Source organism: Nylanderia fulva, unplaced genomic scaffold (assembly GCF_048542155.1).
Source record: "Nylanderia fulva isolate GAGA-0341 unplaced genomic scaffold, ASM4854215v1 Scaffold43, whole genome shotgun sequence".
Lineage (NCBI taxonomy): Eukaryota > Metazoa > Arthropoda > Insecta > Hymenoptera > Formicidae > Nylanderia > Nylanderia fulva.
The window spans coordinates 1,441,276-1,460,493 of NW_028190510.1; the positions used below are offsets into that span (position 1 = coordinate 1,441,276).

Consider the following 19,218-nt stretch of genomic DNA (forward strand, 5'->3'; position numbering starts at 1 on the left):
TTTTCAGATTAAAGTCTTTTGTCGTAAAAACGTCATTTTTTGAACCTTCAAAAAACCATTCGTTTAATGAGATTTTGTAAAGTAGGAATTTAATTCTTATTATAAATGACATATATCTTGAAAATCTTTATTCGTAACGGGGTTAAGAACAGGAGCAAAATTTCAATTTGGCCTTCAAGAATGCAAAACTGTCCATTAATAGGTTCTTTATCATCGAGTATTTCTCAACGTCAGTCCGTAACTGTAACGGAAATGTGAATTTCAATAGACGATCGGCTGCACAGCTATAATAAAAAGTGAAGGCCGTAAAACGTGTATCTTGAAGACAAGTCGTAAAAAGAGGTGTTGCGCAGAATTCACAGGTTGTCACAATATGGTGCTGTCAAATAAGCCCGCCCTATAACGATTTTTAATGGAGAAAAGCGTCTTCTCGGTCAGACATATTGTACTGTTTATAAAAGAATATTCTAAAGATTATATGCAGTCGAAAGAACAATAAAAAAGAAAAGAAAAATTATTTCTTATAATTGTCTTAATTTTCACCAATTTAAAAAAATTAAATTCTTATATATGTAAATAATGCAAGGATTATATTTAATATTTATTTTACAACAAATAGCAAGATTGTAAATTAATTATGTAGCTACCTTATTTCCCATATTCGATTTTAACATCGACTTTATATTCGATAATATGAAAAAAATTGTTTAAATCAGTGACTTAAAAAATCTAAGTTTGAAAGAGTAAATGTTCGGTTCACGATTTTCATTATATAGTTCAATTTCCCGCAAAAAGTTTAATATTTAATTACAAAAATCTTATTAATTTTAAGATTCTTATCAAAACCTTTTGAGAAAATTGCAATTTCTAGCGATATATTAAATCTTGAATGGAATAAAACTTTTCCAATATGTCACGTGCTGCAACATCATCTAAAGTGCATTAAACTTTTTTTTTAGAAATTCAAAAGTTTCACAAAATCGACACGATAAAGTATTGTGATATAATAAAAATATTTGTATTCGGAAAAATTATGACGTGACATAATTCGCTTTTTTCGAGAAAACATTAACTTTTATTATAAACTGCATTATTGATATACAGATGCATTTTTCTACATAATACCACGATAAAAATAAAATTACAATTTGTAAATGTCTCTGTATGAACTAATTCAAAATTGAATCATTTTTTATTCAGCTTTCACATGTAGATATAGAATCTATGGAATTTAACAAACTGAAAAATAATACACATTGCCAACAAAAGCGAATAATGATAATACACGTTGTACGCAAATGGCGTCAAGATTTTCGCATCACATGCGTTTATTTAACGCAGTTGTTGCAATGTGCACGCGCACGTAAAAAGTTGAAAAATTTATGTTAAATTTAATAGATGTCACATGTCTTAAACAGTCCACAAAAAAATTTTGTATTAATTTAATATCATATGGATATGTAAATTTAATATAATATGGAGACACAAATACTGTGTTAATATTTTATCACAATAAATGCAAAACTTCAAATAATTGAAAATAAATTTTGTGTAAAATTAATATAGTTTTAATGTAAAAATTAACTAAAAATATGTTAATTTTAGATTTTATCATTCTAATTTATAATAAAAAAAAATTAACATTTTTTTCCTGTAAATTTTAACAGATAAATCTTGATACTAATAAAGCAGAACGTATTTATTGTGTAAAATTAAAAATAGATGCACATTGTGTCATTTTTATACTTTTTCTCAGTTGTTTTAATAATTTAAGATTTAAGTTCAATTAACACATATTAAAGCAATATGCCAAATTAACACATAAATGTGTTAAATATTTAACATAAAAATTTTAACGGAGACCGTTTATTTTATAACAAGAAAACAAATTTTCTAGCTAGCGTGTGCATCGCTAGTGCATCACGAGTGCAGCCTCTGCGTTCCGGAACGCGCGTGATATCGCGTTACGCGCGCATTCATGGCCGCATGCGTGAAGAAATAAAAAGCCAGTATATACAAAAGTGGAGAGGCAGCGGTGCTCAATCAAACATTGTTTCTCTCTCTTCGAGAAATATAGATATTCGAATGTAAGGGGCCATCTCTAAATTATCTAAGGCTTCTACGGAGAAAAACGAGGTCAAAATTTTCCTACGCTTTTTTATGGGGAAAAAGGGAAGTTCTTACGTAAAATGTTTGAAAATGTGTTCGTCTTGATAAGATGAAATCTAAAAATGTTTTCGTCAAAAAATCGAATTGTTTTCATTTTCATTCATTCATTTGTCTTCATCAACTGATTTTTACTTCGTTATTTTATAAAAATAATGAAAAGATAACTGGAAAAAAGACTTTGGTACATATAAGTGCATCCAAATTTCATTCACATTTTTAACTAATTATTTATATTTAAAAAATCGTAACAGTATTAAAATATTAATATTAAACTTTTATTTAACACTTCACAAGAACAGTCAAATCTTTTTTTTTTTACTTAATCAATAATTTAGCCGAAAGCTCCTCTTTTAAATCTTTAACTGTTTATTTTACTGTCTACGTGAGAAGAACAAAGTAGAAATTCAATTCCTAGATATAAATAAAATCTATCGAAATCCTCTGGGAACCATAACGTAAGAAAAAATTCCAAAGATTGAAGAAAGGCGGAAAATTTCGAATCGAGAATTTGCACGGTTCGGAAAGTTCTTTATCAAAGGGTGAAAAAAGACTTATCGAAATGGATGAGGGGAAGATTTGTCAACAGACAGATCTCATTTTGACTGCGAAATCGGAAATCCCAACGCGAAAAAGATGCCCCACGATATAAAATGTAAAGACGTGCGAAAACAGACGAGAGAAGAGAACAAAGGGAGGCGAGAATCCTGATATCCTGAAGAATGAATGATCTTAAGAAGTCACATTCTCTCTGACTGCGGGTGCGAAAGGAAAATATGGGAAACGTAGTAAGTTTCGGAGGAATATTTGATATCGTGGAAAGCATTATATTAAAGGGCAAATATTCTTTCCATATGTATATGAGAATTATAAGAAACGTAGAGTAAAACAACCCTTTTACATCCAAATTATTATTTGTGTGACAATAAGTTTGAAAATTCCATTTATTTCACTGACAAAAAAATATCGTTTCTGTTAAACAAGTTCATATCGTTTCATTCATGACACGTAGGATGTGTCATTCCGTGCAATATTTGAATATGAAACCATAATGCATTATTATATCTTGCAATTTAAATATAGATGTCATTTTTGTCTCTATTTGAACTGCTACTATATAAATTTAAATCAATGAATATTTATGTACCGTTCGAAATTATTACATATATCTTTTATAATATATTAATATACATGTATTAATATATTATATATTATATATATAATATATTATATATTATAATATAATATTATACATAAATAAGAATAAAATATTATATATATAAGAGAAAATTACATATATATAAAATAACATATATAAAAGAGAAAAATTACGTAATTTTTTTCTCCGCGTGATCTCGAAAGCGATCGTTTTTTATGAACGATAGCCTTTAACCACGGACAATGCCGCTTTTCGTGGTCGCGACGATCAATGGCACATGACAAGGCCGCGTGCATTCGTATGCTAATCGTCGGCAAGGCTGAGAAGAAGAGGGAGAGGACGAGACGCAAAAACAGAGGAGAGACGGCAATTCACGCTCGCGATATACGAGCCGATAAACGCGAACATGGGTTGCAAATTCGCTCTCGCCGAGATGAAAATCGATGTTTCGCGTTTTCACTTTAATGTAAACCGCATCGCACATTTTATCATACAAGCCGGGATTCGATTGATCCGAATGTGATTTTAACAAAATAATGGAACGACGCGGTGAAGCAAAAGGAAGATTAGACAAAAATACAAAATAAATATAAATTACAGGTGTTAAATGTATCGATATGCAATTTGAAATAATAAATATATAATTAATATATAATATATAATATATCAATAAAAATAAATAAAAAAATAATATAAATATGAATAAAAATAAATTATATATAATATAATATATACTATAATAAATAAAAAATAATTTTTGGATAACATATAAATATTCCTCTTTGCAAATTTTATAAATGGCAGCAGTTCAAATAGTGAATAATATATATCTATATTTATATTACTAAATACGCAATAATGCATTGTGGTTTATCCGAATATCATACGGAGTGACACATTCTACGTATCGTGACATTTATAATCCGCGGTTTTCATTTTTTTCCCTAAAAGTCATATTAAAAAATCGTCCAAAAAAAAAAAGAAGAAAGAAAAATTCCACGTTTTGCAATTCTAGCCCCAAACAGATAAAGGACTCGTGTGTTCTCGCCAGCGTTTAGAATCTGATCGATCCGGCGTGGCGTTCGCTGTCAAAGCGCGATTTTATCGCGTGCGGTCACATCCTACAGCCAATATCGCTCCGCACTAACGGTATAAAAGCCCGTAGAGCGTTTATATATCCCTATTTCGCCGAACAGGTGTCGGAATACAGAACCGCGAATGAATCATCCCCCGTCAACCTCCTTGTTTTCGCGCGCGCGGATGAATGCGAAGCGTTGATTACGCGACAGTTTCGCTGATGAGTACACATCGCGCATATAGCATATACATACGTACATATACGAGGGCGTCATCGTTCATAATCCGTCTTGGTTTCTCGCGACACGTGTCCGTCGTTTGTCTCGCGTAAACAGCGGAACGAGATGAAGAAGAAGAAGGGGTCCTCCGTTATCGAGGTCGAGTACCGAGCCGCGAAGTAAGGTCGCGCGGAATATTTTTAATGAATCTCTCGCGCGTGGTGCCAGGTGCGCCAGGACGCGAGAGTTTCCTTCCTCTTCTCTTCCTCTCGAGAGGGATCTTTCTTTCCCTCTCGAGTCAGGCAACCGCCGGATAAAAATAGCCCGAGCGGAGTCGCGCCGGTTTAATAGAAGCCTGGCTTCCCCGGCGGCTCGCTTCGGCAGCAACAGCTGCGGGTGGTTAGATTATTATCGAACCGGGATCGAATCAGCCGAGCGCAAAATGAAGTCGAGCGAATCCCGCGAGCGGAAACCGTCGCCGCGCGCCTTCTCGGTGAATAGAACAAACTCGAGAGAGAGAGAGAGAGAGAGAGGGGAAGGAGATTATTTACGTAGTTTGAAATTACATTAAAGTCGGCGTGCAATTAAAGAGCCAATTTGCGCCCCCTTTGAACGAGAATTACACGCGGGTGATCGTGCGCGGGAGAAATATATCTATTTTTCACCAATTTCGCGGAAAAATACATGTACAAGGAAGCGGAAACACTTGCGGATCCTAGGGAAAGGGAGACTGATTTAAAACTTCTTCCTTCCAAATTAAAAAAAAAATCAATTATGCTGATTTCATGATTTAACGCCTATTTACGATAAACAGACATTGAAGATAAACAGAACCCGAGGATAATTATAATAAAGACAAAAAAATTTTTTAAGTGTGCAACAATAATAATTTAAACTTATTATTTTTTTACACCACCTCGATCGATTGAACAATTCGCTTACTGCTTTCACTATCAGTTAATTAGAGTTTAACCGATCGTAGAAAAGGCTCATTTTCCTCTCTTAATTGCGGCTCCGTTAACCGGAGATTCCAGTCAGACGAGAGCGGACATGTGCAGAAAAATTGACATCTTATCGCCGGGGGTTATCGTCCTCGATGGATCCTAATCGCGCGACTCCGCGTGCGAGTTGTCTTATCGAGAAAAGATCCGTCGCGCATTTCCGGGGCAATGGTCGGTCGCGACTGAAATCTAACGAGCGGATGTGACGAGATCGCGCATCTGTCTCATTGCGAGCAGACCGTGAAACCGACAATGAAAGTATGAAAAATATCGCGACCGCATGTTCCTTCGTCCGAAACTAACTAATCGTACTAAAATTGCACTCACGGACGCATATAAAAGTATATATTTAAAATAATCTTGTATATAAAAATTAGCATATTAAATAAATTTATAAAAAAATTATATAATTATATTATAAAAATTATAATTCCGTCTAAATATATAAATTATATTTTTTATAATATAAATTAATTTTACATGAATTGTATGTATAAATTAAGATTTAAAACTATTTTAATATAAATTAAAACTATCTCGTGTATTTTTAATGATAAATTCTTGTAAATTGCATATAAATAAATATAATTAAAAAAAGGAAAAAAAGAAGTAAAACAAGAGATTGAGAATTATATACTTAAATGTATACACAATATTAATTTCAAATTTCATTGATAATATATTTATTTATAATATAATTTTAAATTTTATATTTAATTTACTTATTTTTTATATACGTGCACGGTTCATTAATGTATAAATACCCACATAAATGATTCATGACTTTTCACACACACACAATTCTATTATTAAAAAGAAAATTGCAAATCTCTTAGAAAATTCACAATTTTGCGATACTTTTCTTTCGAATATGCCGATTAGCATACACAGACTGTGCCTTCATATCTTAACCATGAAGCAAAAAATGAGCAAGAGAGATAAATAGTTTCGCTCGTGTCTCCGGGCTCTGATATGCAATATTATTAATTGTGTCCTTGGTAACACAAAGTGAAATGGTGCTTCAATTAAGTCAAATCGTGCAAAATAATCCAAGTATTTCCGTATCTCATTAAATATCACAAAACCGAGCAATTTAAATTATAAACGACATTTACTCAATTCCCTCATCATCTTATAACATCGTTTTCTCTGATATGAAACGAGGCAAACTATCTATCTCTCCCTCTCTCTCTCTCTCTGTTGTCAATTTCCGGGCTTTACCCGGACTCCTCCATGTATATATATGTATATACAGATGTAGATGTACATGTGCATATATCTTGTTGCTTTCTGCATTACCACGTGGCCGCCTAACTCAATTGGTATGCGACTGACAAGGGACATGTCACAACTGTCCGGAACCGATTTGATTCTCCTTGAAATATGTTGTTAAATACACAAATCTAAAAGACACGTATTTTTTTATACGTGCGCAATTTGAGTTTTAAGGGGTGAAACACCCCTTTAAAGAATAACGGTATTTTTCTTTAGGATCAAATATCTGCTAAACTATAAGAGATATAAAGAAAAAACGTACAACAAATTTTAATGGCTTGAAGAGTACTTTAAAGTTATATGAACAAAAATTTTCTTTTTTTTTTTTTTTTTTAAAAACCCTCACCACCTAATTTTTTTTTTCAAAATTAAAAATTTTGTTTTACCTAATTTAAAGCTTATTTTTTTCCAAATTCAACCATGTGTAATAAAGTTATGTTACGAAATATCATTTTCGAAAATTAATTATAAACGCTCCCGTATATACGCTCATCCGTGCTATGTGCGTAAGTAATTATCGTCGAACAATAAAATATATAAAAAATGTTTTTGTATAATTCTTATTTATGTTTTCTATGTATTTATAACTGCGTATTGTGTATATTTAGATTTAAAAAAAAATTTTTAAATATAATTAATAAGAATTTTTTAAATATACCCCCTGCTTTCTTATTATTTCTTTAATATTTAATTTCTTCTATAAAAATTAAAAACAATTATATTTTATAATAAAATTATTTTTTAATTGAATCTTGCGAATACCAATGTCGCAATATTTGGCATAAACAAATTTTATATCTTACGTTAAATGAATCATAAGATAAGATTATGTGTACGTGTTCCAGATAAGTTATAATTTTTACAATAAAATCTTTAATACGTTAAAATAAATAATAAAATAAGATTATGTGATGACGTATTTCTGATAAGTTAATATAAATTGTTCATGTAGCAGCATAATTCTCACAGTCGGTGTAGTCTTTTCGTTGTAATAATATCTGTGTAAACTGTTCTTTTATTGCAATAGAAAGCAAAATATAACATCTTTGAATATGATTATCAATCCGCTTAACGTTGTTAGACTTTTATTGGTGTCAATAAATTCAATATATTTAACAGAAACGCCAGTAACTGAAGCAGAAGTGGAATTAAAGGAAAACATTAAAAAAATATTACTGGATAGCGTTTTTCATTATAATGGGGTGGAAGTAACGGAAGAAATATATCTCGATTATGAAGAACCTTATAAATTACATAGTTTTGAAATAATTGAAGATGACGAAGAAGCATGGCATGAAGATAGTTTAAATTCTCATCCTCATTGTTCAAATGATGATACAAATTTTGATAGTTCTTATAAAAGACGAGCTGTTGAGTATTGGCGATTTCGGGACACTGATGAAAACAGTAATGACAGAAAAAGGAATCGTCCTCTAAGAGTAGTACAAAATAAATTTAGAAGAGTTTCATCTGAACGTCAGTTAAGGCGATGGGAAGAACAAATACAATCAGGTGGAAGTCGTACAGAAAAATTATCTTACATCTCCAAATTTACACATGATAAATTTACTGCAGCTGTCGAATCAGGATTCATGGTTCATGATATTGATTTAAAAAGATGGGCTTTACAAGCTCAAGAAGAAATAGGAAATTTAAATCCTATATTTAAAGCATCTCACAGTTGGATAGCAAGATTTAAGAAGTCTCACCGAATTGTTTCAAGAAAAGTTACGAAGTTTGTCACTAGAAGAACATTAGAAGATTCTGCTGATTTGCAAAAATCAGCTGATGATTTTCTGGAAACAGTAAAACCTCTTATTGAACAGTTTGGATCTGAAAATATTTACAATTCAGATCAAAGTGGTTTCCAATTGGAACTTCACTCTGGAAGATCATTGTCTAACCAGGGAGAAAAGAAAGTAGAACGTGTCGTGCAATCCATATCATCAACAACCCATTCATATACGATACAACCAATAATATCCTGTAATGGCAATTTGTTGTCCCCTTTATTTATTGTATTAAAAGAAGCTAATGGTAAATTTGGACCAAGAGTACAAGAAAATTTATTTAAAGCAGAAAATGTTATTGTAAAAGCATCGAAATCTGGTAAAATGACATCAGGTATTTTCCTTTTATAATTACTTTTTTAACAACCTTATTTTATTTAACAATTTAATAAGAGTCATAAAAAAACTATTAAATTAACATTTATATTTTGTACAGATCATTTTAAAATGTGGTTAGAAGAAGCTTATTTCGCAAACATTGGTCCTAATAGCGTTCTTCTTATCGATTCATGGACTGGACATTGCCCCAATATGATTTCGGATTTAACACCTCCTGGAACACATATTACTACTATGATAATACCGAAAGGAACTACAGGGAAAATACAACCATTAGATGTTTATGGATTCAGAATTTGGAAAAATTTTGCTAAAAGATTTTCAGATGCGGTTTTACTGTTGGAAAGTAATATAAACTTACATGAACGAAATAATATAATAAAATTGCAATCTTTGATACATAATCAATTGTCATCCCCACGATATCAAAACTTATTTAAATATTCGTGGTTTAAAAGTGGTTATACGAATGAAAGACCAGACGAATTCGAAAATCCAGTACACTTTAGTTTAGACGAAACTTTAACAAAATGTGATATCGAAGGTTGCAATAATATAGCTGTAGTAAGATGTTCTTGGTGCAAGAAGTCATTATGTTTGAAACATTTTTTTGTCGAATATCATTATTGTAATGTGTATAATGAGTGAATAATATAAAATGCAAATACATTTTTAAAAAAATCTAAATATACACAATACACAGTTATAAATACATAGAAAACATAAATAAGAATTATACAAAAACATTTTTTATATATTTTATTGTTCGACGGTAATTACTTACGCACATAGCACGGATGAGCGTATATACGGGAGCGTTTATAATTAATTTTCGAAAATGATATTTCGTAACATAACTTTATTACACATGGTTGAATTTGGAAAAAAATTAGCTTTAAATTAGGTAAAACAAAATTTTTAATTTTGAAAAAAAAAATTAGGTGGTGAGGGTTTTTAAAAAAAAAAAAAAAAAAAAAAAAATTTTTGTTCATATAACTTTAAAGTACTCTTCAAGCCATTAAAATTTGTTGTACGTTTTTTCTTTATATCTCTTATAGTTTAGCAGATATTTGATCCTAAAGAAAAATACCGTTATTCTTTAAAGGGGTGTTTCACCCCTTAAAACTCAAATTGCGCACGTATAAAAAAATACGTGTCTTTTAGATTTGTGTATTTAACAACATATTTCAAGGAGAATCAAATCGGTTCCGGACAGTTGTGACATGTCCCTTGTGAGTCGAGCTCTATGCAGATGCACGCGGTTGAGGTCAGCGTTGTCTAGCTTAGGCTTTGACGTGCTTCATTATGGAAAGATACCGTCGGAGAAAATTAATCTCATCTCCGGGAAAAACGAAAACAGCCAAAGCTGGAACGATAATTTCGCGACGAAAATATGCACGAAAATCGTGAGACTTTCTCAGGCATTTTTTGCTCTTATCTTCCATCTCAATTATCTCACACTTATGGATTCTCGAGGAAAGGTTTAATATGTACATCAATTCAGCATTTTGCATCTCAAGTAGATGATGAACGACTAATTCCTCAAAAGATAAAAAAAAATATTATTAATTAATTAAAAATAGAAGTAGATGTTGATTGAAAATTGAGATGGAAAATACGAACAAATTTTTTTGGATCTATAATGTAGGGTTTAATATACAGGGTGTCCCAGAGCTGGCAAAGTTTTTAATGACAGATTCCTGGTATCATTTTTCCTCAGTGAAAATGTCGAAGAAGGCCATCATTTTTAACATGTTCCCAATTTTTGTTATTATGTATCTTTATAACTAAGCCTTATACTAAAATTCTATTAAAGCAAACTCTATCTAAAATTAACTGAAAAATGTAGTTCTGCTAATATTTTATTTCCACAAGGCTTAGTTTCCAAAAAAGCCTTTATTTTCCGCCCTGTTTATAATTCGAAAATTATTAGTATCTTGACATTTTCGCTGAGGAAAAATCATCTCCGAATGATACCAGGAATCTGCCGTTAAAAACTTTTCCACCAGTTCTGGGACACCCTGTATACATAAATTCAGCATTTTGCATCTCAAATAGATGAATAGTTTCCCAAAAAGGGGTAAAATTAATGAATTAATTAAAAATAAAATAATTCAACTGCTTAAACTGTCAAAGTGGATGTTGATTGAAAATTGAGAAAAATTTTGTCAAATTTATAATGCAGTTCTGTTAGGATTTATAAGACTGAAATTCAAATATCGCTAAAAAAATGCAGAATATATCTCGCTTACAAAAATTGTTCTGAAGAATGTCATCGGCCTTATCAAAAAATAATTGCACTGTTCTGATCAAGATCGTATTCAAAGATGGCAGAAAGCATGCATCTATGGTTTTACTCGGGGAGGGAAAAACATTGTGACAGGAGCGGAAATGAAAAACGAAACGACGGGATGAAGCACGTGATAAGAAGAAGAAAAGGTAAAAGAACCTTAATACGATATTTATCTTCTCCCTTCTCCGGGAGAATTTGCAAAAATCGAGAGCCGGTTGCTGGCTGACCGGGGTCTTCAATTATCCTTTATAGGCGGTACGAAGTGAGTATTGACGAGGTGGCCGGACATCGGGGCCCCGAAGAAAGTGCAAGGCAAGAACCGGCTCGGGAGAGAGAAAGAGAGAGAGAGAGACTCCCTACCGGTTTTACTTGGGCCCTCTTGGTGCGTGTAGTAGCTTATTCGGTCCTCCTTCCTCCACATCCTTCCACGTTGAGTGGTCACGAGAGAGAACCCTCTCCTTAATTGCGACGGGGCAACCGAGGGAAAAAGTGCTCGATGGCTTCTGGGTTCGACTTTATTGCCGCGCGCGCAGGATCGGCATGTAAAATTAAACGTCAACGTTGGCCGGGAAAAGCACGTCGCGTCGTATATACTTAGCGTCAATATAACGTTATCGTTCTCGTTAGAAGGATCACTTGGCGATTAATTATTATTATGAGCACTCGAGAATTAACAAAGAGACCTGTTTGGCATCTTGTCCCCCTTCGTCGAAGTCCATATTAATATTCTGCATGGAAAATTGATAAAAAATTAAAAATTTATTTTGTATTACACGTGCAGGCAAAGTGGCACTTTGTGTGCGTGTTTTCTGTGCGGAAAGCGGCCGATTTCCCATGCCGTCATCTAGCGGCGACGCAGTGAGTGAATAAGCCGCATTCAAAGCCATTGTCTACGGCTGAGCCGTGTTTAAAGTCATTGCTCACGGCTTCAACCGTGGGCAATGACTTTAAACACGGCTATTCCCGCACCGTGCCGTCGCTAGATGGCGGCGTGCGATCGGCCACCTCACGCACAGAAAACGCGCACACAAAGTGCTACTTTGCCTGCACTTGTAATACAAAATATACTATTTTTTCAAATTGATATTTATTTTTATTTATTTTTGCGATCAAATAAATGTCAATAAAAAATATTGTTCATTCCGAGAGAGAAGGGAATTTGATTGACGTGTCACTCGATTCACGCGAGTGAGTCTGTTCGCAGATCACGCTTCGAATGAAGACAACGATAAGAAGAAAGGAAAGAAGGCGGTGAAGAGAGACACAGAAAAATCCTGCGAGGAGGACAACGCGACGAGGCGAGGAAAGAAACGGGGCTCGATCGCTCGACAGGAGAAGAGGGAGAAAGAGAGAAACTGCCGAGAGAACGAGAACGCGAGATGATGAAGGACGGGGAATCGTCTTGGAGGCCGTACCGCGGGACCCCGATCATTATTCCACGGTTTCGCCGAGAGAAGGTCACCTTGTCCTTGGCACGAAGGAAAGGTCAACCTCGTTGCGTTTACATCTGCGAGGTACCGACACGCGCGCACTTTTATCACGCTTGATGTACTTAAATCCGAAGTGATTTCTCGCGTATGGATATATAATTATATATCACGGATAATATATATATAGATTATCGATATATATAATTAATGTATTAATTATAAGAATAAATGATTAATTATTAACGTTCATATTTATATAATTACTGTACAATATATGTATATTATATATTTTATGTATAATAATATAATTATTTGATATATTTTATATTTAAAAAAGTAAAACTCTTCTCTCGACCGTATTGGCAAATATTATTTATTAAATCACAATTGTGGAGAGAAGAGTTTTACTTTTTTAAATTCTGTCTGGCGATTTTCAAATATCTACGTTTTTATATTTTATATTTATTAATATAATTATTAATTTTTTTATTAATATACAGGATGTCCCAGAACTGGCGGAAAAGTTTTAATGACAGATTCCTGATATCATTTGGAGACAAGTTTTCCTTAGTGAAAATGTTGAGAGAGGCTATCATTTTTAGCACGTTCCCAATTTTTGTTATATATTATGTATCTTTATAACTAAGCCTTATATCAATATTTTATTAAAGCAAACTCTATCTAAAATTAACTGAAGAATGTATTTTTTATTTTCAACTGCTTATAATTGTAAAATTATTGATGTCTCGACATTTTTGCTGAGGAAAAATCGTCTCCGAATGATACCAGAAATCTGCCATCAAAAACTTTTCCGCCAGTTCTTGAACACCCTGTATAATATAATTATATATTAATTACATATTATATACATAAATAAAAAACTTATATACATATATATAAAATATATACCTACTTACGTTATTTACGTATAAAATATATAATATATGTATAATATATAATATACACATATATTTTTTTAATTCGTACGAGGAAGCAATTTTTTTCGAATTAACGGAGATAAAGAAATTGTGTGGCGCCGTATTTCTGTGAGAATGAATGAAGTTAGATTCTTACTTTGTGCGCGAAGTTGTCGTCCTTCTCCTGGTCCCTTTTTAAGGAGCTCCTGACGTGCTCGAAGTCGCTCGTTGTTCGAAACGTTGTACTGTAGTTGTTTCCGAGCACCTCGGCAGGTGGCTTATAATCGCGGTATCCGGTGGGCGAGGGTGTCTTATTGAGGGCTCGTTCCCCGGTTGCGGGTGTAAGACCGGAATGAGCACTCGTGACGATGGATAAGTGCTCGTCCTCCACGTCCTCGAACACGTCATCGCTCATGCTGTCCTCGGCTGTCATAAGCAGCGAATCATACGATTAAAGAATCTTTTAACATCTCCGGAATGTATGGTTATTCAACAAGCAGTTTTGACAAAATTATTATACTCGAATTTGTTTACTTGCACTGGAAAAAAAATTTTGTTGGATTAACAAAAATTCTGTTTGAAAATGGACAAAACGGAATTACTGGTTGAATCTACCAGAATTCCTTTTAATGCAACAAGCATCTTGTTTGTACAACAAATCAGTTTATTGGTGCAAACAAGATATTTGTTGTATTAAAAGGAATTCTGGTAGATTTAACCAGAATTCCGTTTCGTCCATTTTCGAACAGAATTTTTGTTAATCCAACAAAATTTTTTTTTTCAGTGTGTAAATAATTTGTTTAATAAATGTCGCGTATATTATCAGACACCAGAAATAACTGTCCTTCGATCGATCAATGTCTTCATTATCATTCGTAAAATGGACACGTTGTAACACGTCGAGATACTTAAAGTCAATTAATAAGTCTCCGGCGAACCGAGATGTAGCGCTTAGATTTCCGACGTGGTCGTAAAATGAGGTGCAATCGAGCATTACTCGGCTCTCTTATAGAGTCGCGAGTGCGATGTAAATGTAAATGTAAACGATTAATTCGTCCGATATGTCGCGGATTTCATATCTATTTCTTGTCAGCGAACGCGAGTAGTCTCTACGATATTATATTCCTCGTACTATCGTTTTAATCCGCCGTCGCAATTATTTCGATACTTATTGAGAAAATATGATCAAACTGTATATATTTTAATAAAAAATTTGCAACATCGCCTTGTAGTAATAAATTGCTCTTAATGTATGAATATATTTAGAGTAATTAATATATATTACTGATAGAATAATTAAAAAGGGAAAAATTTATTAAAGTTACTATAAATATTATTATAATTACTCTTGATTTATTTATAGAATCATTTAATAGATACATTTATATTTATTAATTATATTATATCCCATATTTATTATGTATATTATTATATGTACCTATTATTAACAAAAATTATAACATTTAATGAATTTAGTACATTTAGTAATTTATTTATTATATGTATGTAATAATAGAAAAATTTTTATTAATAAATATAAATTTATTAATTAGGTTTGTATTAATTAAATAGACTATCAATAAATGGTTAGGCTTATTAATAATTATAAAAAAATCGCGATTTGAAGTTGGATGCATATCCCTCCTCGTAAAATAAAAATGATCAGAATACATGTCAGTGTTAAACGTCACGTTCGAATTATGATGTGAAAATTGGCGAATTGTGATGTCACGCGATGGCATCGTTTGTCGACATCGAAAGGTAGCTCATACGGAATTGATAAATTTGCATGAAGGCGAAAGGCGACCGGCATACATGATTAATAGCGCTCTTCTTTAGCGAAGAGGTTCTTCACCGACGGAAGAGAAGTCCGATATAATCTCTAGCCGGCTGTCTGTTAAATATTTTAGCTCCGCGAAGGCTACTCAAGCGGCCGCTAAAGTACCTTGCGTATTCATCGCACGACTTAATGCTTTTTATCGACAGCGCACGTACAAATGATAGCATGGGGACGGATTATTAGGCAGTACTATCGTTAACTCTCGCTATCAATTATTGACATTACGGATAGATGTTGGGGATGTAGGGTATCTCATATTCTTCCTTTATATTTTCAAGCTGAAGATCCCAGTTGTTATCTCAAGGCTTGAATTAACTTATAGAAAGAGTATTATATTACGCAAAGTATGACAGAGATCATTTGATAATACACTGATATACACTGTAAAAAAATATGTAATATGTTACACACTAAAATATGTAAAATTACATAAATAATAAGTGTAAAATTACATGATAAATAATAGAAATGATTACCTTTTCATTATTTATCATGTAATTTTACATTTATTATTTATGTAATTTTACATATTTTTAATGTAATTTTACAAAATTTTTTTACAGTGTATGCACATTCTCATTTTACCTGATAGATTATCTCTTTAATTCCTTTAATTTTTTGAAGAGATGTCGCATGTTTTGTGTACAGCGATTTATTTGATTGCGCGAAATAAGTTCAAATATATGTACATACATGAATTCACGTTGGATAAGAAATCGAAATAGCATAATAATTACGACAGATGTAGATATTGTATATACTATCACTTTTTTTAATTATAGAAAATAAAAACAAACGTATTTTTTCGAAAATTATACGATTCTTCATTTATTTCATGATTTAAATCTTCTGTCATAAATAAAATGAAAATTAGTAAACTAGAAGGTAGATTCACATCTTTTAAGATTTTCGAATATGCAAAATAAATTTGCGTTACAAAACAAGATTATTTTTTATTATTAAAAATTATTTATTAAAATATTTAATATATTCCAATATTCATATTATAAATAATATTCTTCAATTGTTGGTTTATCTTAAATGTGTTAGTATTCTTCTTATTTTTACACAAAAAATAATCATATAATTTAACTTCTAATCTATTTAAAATAGCTTTAAAAAAAAAGACATATATAGCTCATTATTAAACCAAAAAATGTAAATAAATATTCATTTAGTTTTGCTTAATATTGTTATAAAAAATCCTAACAATTCATCTAAATTTAATATTATTTAAACCTTTATTCACTGAAAAAAAATTATTAAGTTAATAAATATTTATATCAATACCTGCCTTATTAAATCATTTATTTAAAACAAATAAAAATTTATCTGTTTTGCAAAAGATTTTCTTACATCAAATAATTAATGAGGCAGTATTGAAATAAATATTTATTCGAATTTAATAAATTTTTTTCAGTATCGAAATTATAGATTTGATTCAAGTTAGATATCGATTCTACGTATATATCGAAGATAAATATGCCGTTATCAAACGCTATGGAACGCAATCGGAACACAAACAATATCGTTCTCAAACTATCATATTTTATCTCTCGTGTCAAAATCATCTTCCTAGACTTAATACTAGACATCTTTCGAAACATAATACTTGAATGCTTGTCAATTTTTAATGGCATTGAATTAGACATGTTTACGCAAACATATTGATGCGATATTTTTCGGTACATAGCAGTTTCGTTAAAAACGCATACTTGTAAGATAATCTGCCGGTGATCTATCACACTGTTCAGAAGAAAGATTCGGTCTTCCCCTTAAAAAAGAGAGAGGAAAATTACAGCTTCGGGAGTGCCTCATTGATCGAGCACGCCAGCTGTTTAATTGAACGATCGATGAAACATCGAAAAAATTGTTTTCTTCAAATGTATATTTTATAAATCCTTTTAATAGATATTCTAATAAAAATATTTTTCTCTTTATACGTGATGCTTTTGAAATATATTAAATTAAAAATATAGTCATTTTTTTGACAACTTTAGTTCCGCAATAAATTAAATATAATAAATTTATAATAAATTAATAAAATAAAATTATTTAAATTTATAATAAATTTATCAGTTACAATTAATATTAAATGTAATAAGCAAAAATGTGTATTTAACTATATTAATACATAAAAAATATTTAGTTGCGTAACATTTAAATATATATTATATGCGTAATAAATAACAAATGTCTGTGTGTAAGACTTTTGTTATTGCGATTAATAACTTGAAATAACACACTGACAAAAAAATATTGCGTTAAGTATACAATATTCTTGCATGTTAAGAATATCCAATAGGAATATATGTTTAGAGAATTTTCATCTTAGATTAAAAAAATCCTTTTGGCGCCGATTTTAGTGAAAGATACAAGTGGTATTTTACTTACGAAAAGAATATAATTTTTTCGGTGAATCAGGGTGTCCAGCAGTCAATGAAAAAAAGTCCCTGACTTTTTAGTATTATTTTTCCAAATATATAATTTGCATATATCTATATAATAAATCAATTAACGTTAAATCATGAAATCCTTGAGATATTTTTGTCAACAATGAAAAGATTCGGAAGTTAAAACAAAAATTTAAATCAATTATATAATCTGCATTACACTGTAAAAAATATGTAAAATTACATTAAAAATATGTAAAACTACATAAATAATAAATGTAAAATTACATGATAAATAATGAAAAGGTAAAAATTTCTATTATTTATCGTGTAATTTTACACTTATTATTTATGTAATTTTACATATTTTTGTATAATATATTACATATTTTTTTACAGTGTATGTACGATAATCGAAACAAACATGTCACTCTAAACTATTTAAATAATCATCCTTCTTATTTATGTTATATCAAATTTTTTAGTTTTATCTCTATCAAACATATTGAAATAAAATAAGGAGTCGAGGAAAAGTTTATATTTATTTAATAAAAAATTGCAAATTATTGAGACAAATGTAGAATAATGTGAAAAAATCCAGATAAATAGTAAGATTTTCTGACTTTTCCCTGACAATTCCAGATTTCTCTGAAAATTCCCTGATGATGCCCGGTTTTCCAGATTTCCTTGACCGCTAGACACCCTGTGAACGAACCCTATCATGAATCCGTGTACAATTATACATATATATACTGTTCTTAGGATTCCTACGATACCGGTTTCTCGTTACTCGACGAGCGACGACACAAAGTCGACAGCAAATAATTGGGTTGTGACAAGTCGGGAGGTCGATCGATTCTTCCAAGAATACACTTACATTAAGAGACGCCGAAGTGGGAACCATGGATGAACCATCACCAGCGCCGCCTCTCATCGTGTCCCTTTAAATGCGAGTATCGTTCCTCGGTGATCGCCGGGTCGCATTGGGTCCCTCACTGCGAACAGAAAAATCACGCCCATCCGGTCCATTTAATCGCTGTGAGAAAAAAATAAATGGAATTTTTATATAAAGCTGTGTACACTCTAGAAAGGATGATCTTTCAATTTTGAGAATTTTTTTTAATTCCAAAAATGTCTGAAAATATTTTATGTACTACATATTTGTGCATAATTTTCTTATTCTAATAACAATTATTATTATGAAAATAAATATAATATAATTAGTTATTATAACTATTATAATAATTATAACTGTATAAATACAATATTAATAATTATTATATTATATAATTAATTATATTATGTAATTAATATTTAATA

The 19,218-nt window shown here is 31.3% G+C and overlaps 2 protein-coding genes and 1 long non-coding RNA gene across 5 annotated transcripts in view; 2 read left to right on the forward strand and 1 right to left on the reverse strand.

Moving 5' to 3' along the window:
* The window catches only part of LOC146721687 (uncharacterized), a 107,358-nt gene extending 94,363 nt beyond the window's left edge, over positions 1 to 12,995 (forward strand). The window contains exon 2 of the long non-coding RNA XR_014925573.1: positions 12,523 to 12,995. This is a non-coding gene — a long non-coding RNA (uncharacterized LOC146721687). The remainder of the gene's footprint in view (positions 1 to 12,522) is intronic.
* The window catches only part of LOC114931230 (ras-related protein Rab-37), a 125,501-nt gene that overhangs the window by 98,503 nt on the left and 7,780 nt on the right, over positions 1 to 19,218 (reverse strand). For 2 of the 3 annotated variants that reach the window (XM_085486447.1, XM_085486446.1), the window contains exons 2-3: positions 18,776 to 18,893; positions 13,823 to 14,101 (exon numbers count right to left, since the gene is read on the reverse strand). In XM_085486447.1, coding sequence (XP_085342573.1) covers positions 13,823 to 14,101; positions 18,776 to 18,832 — 336 coding nt within the window. In that variant the 5' untranslated portion in view covers positions 18,833 to 18,893. Of the gene's footprint in view, positions 1 to 13,822; positions 14,102 to 18,775; positions 18,894 to 19,218 lie in introns of those variants that run through there. The other variant, XM_085486448.1, reaches the window with a different exon arrangement.
* Positions 7,609 to 10,973, forward strand: LOC146721688 (uncharacterized). The gene is made up of 2 exons (XM_085486405.1): positions 7,609 to 9,020; positions 9,123 to 10,973. Exons 1-2 carry the CDS (start codon positions 7,949 to 7,951, stop codon positions 9,671 to 9,673), a joined length of 1,623 nt encoding a protein of 540 aa, XP_085342531.1. The 5' UTR covers positions 7,609 to 7,948; the 3' UTR covers positions 9,674 to 10,973.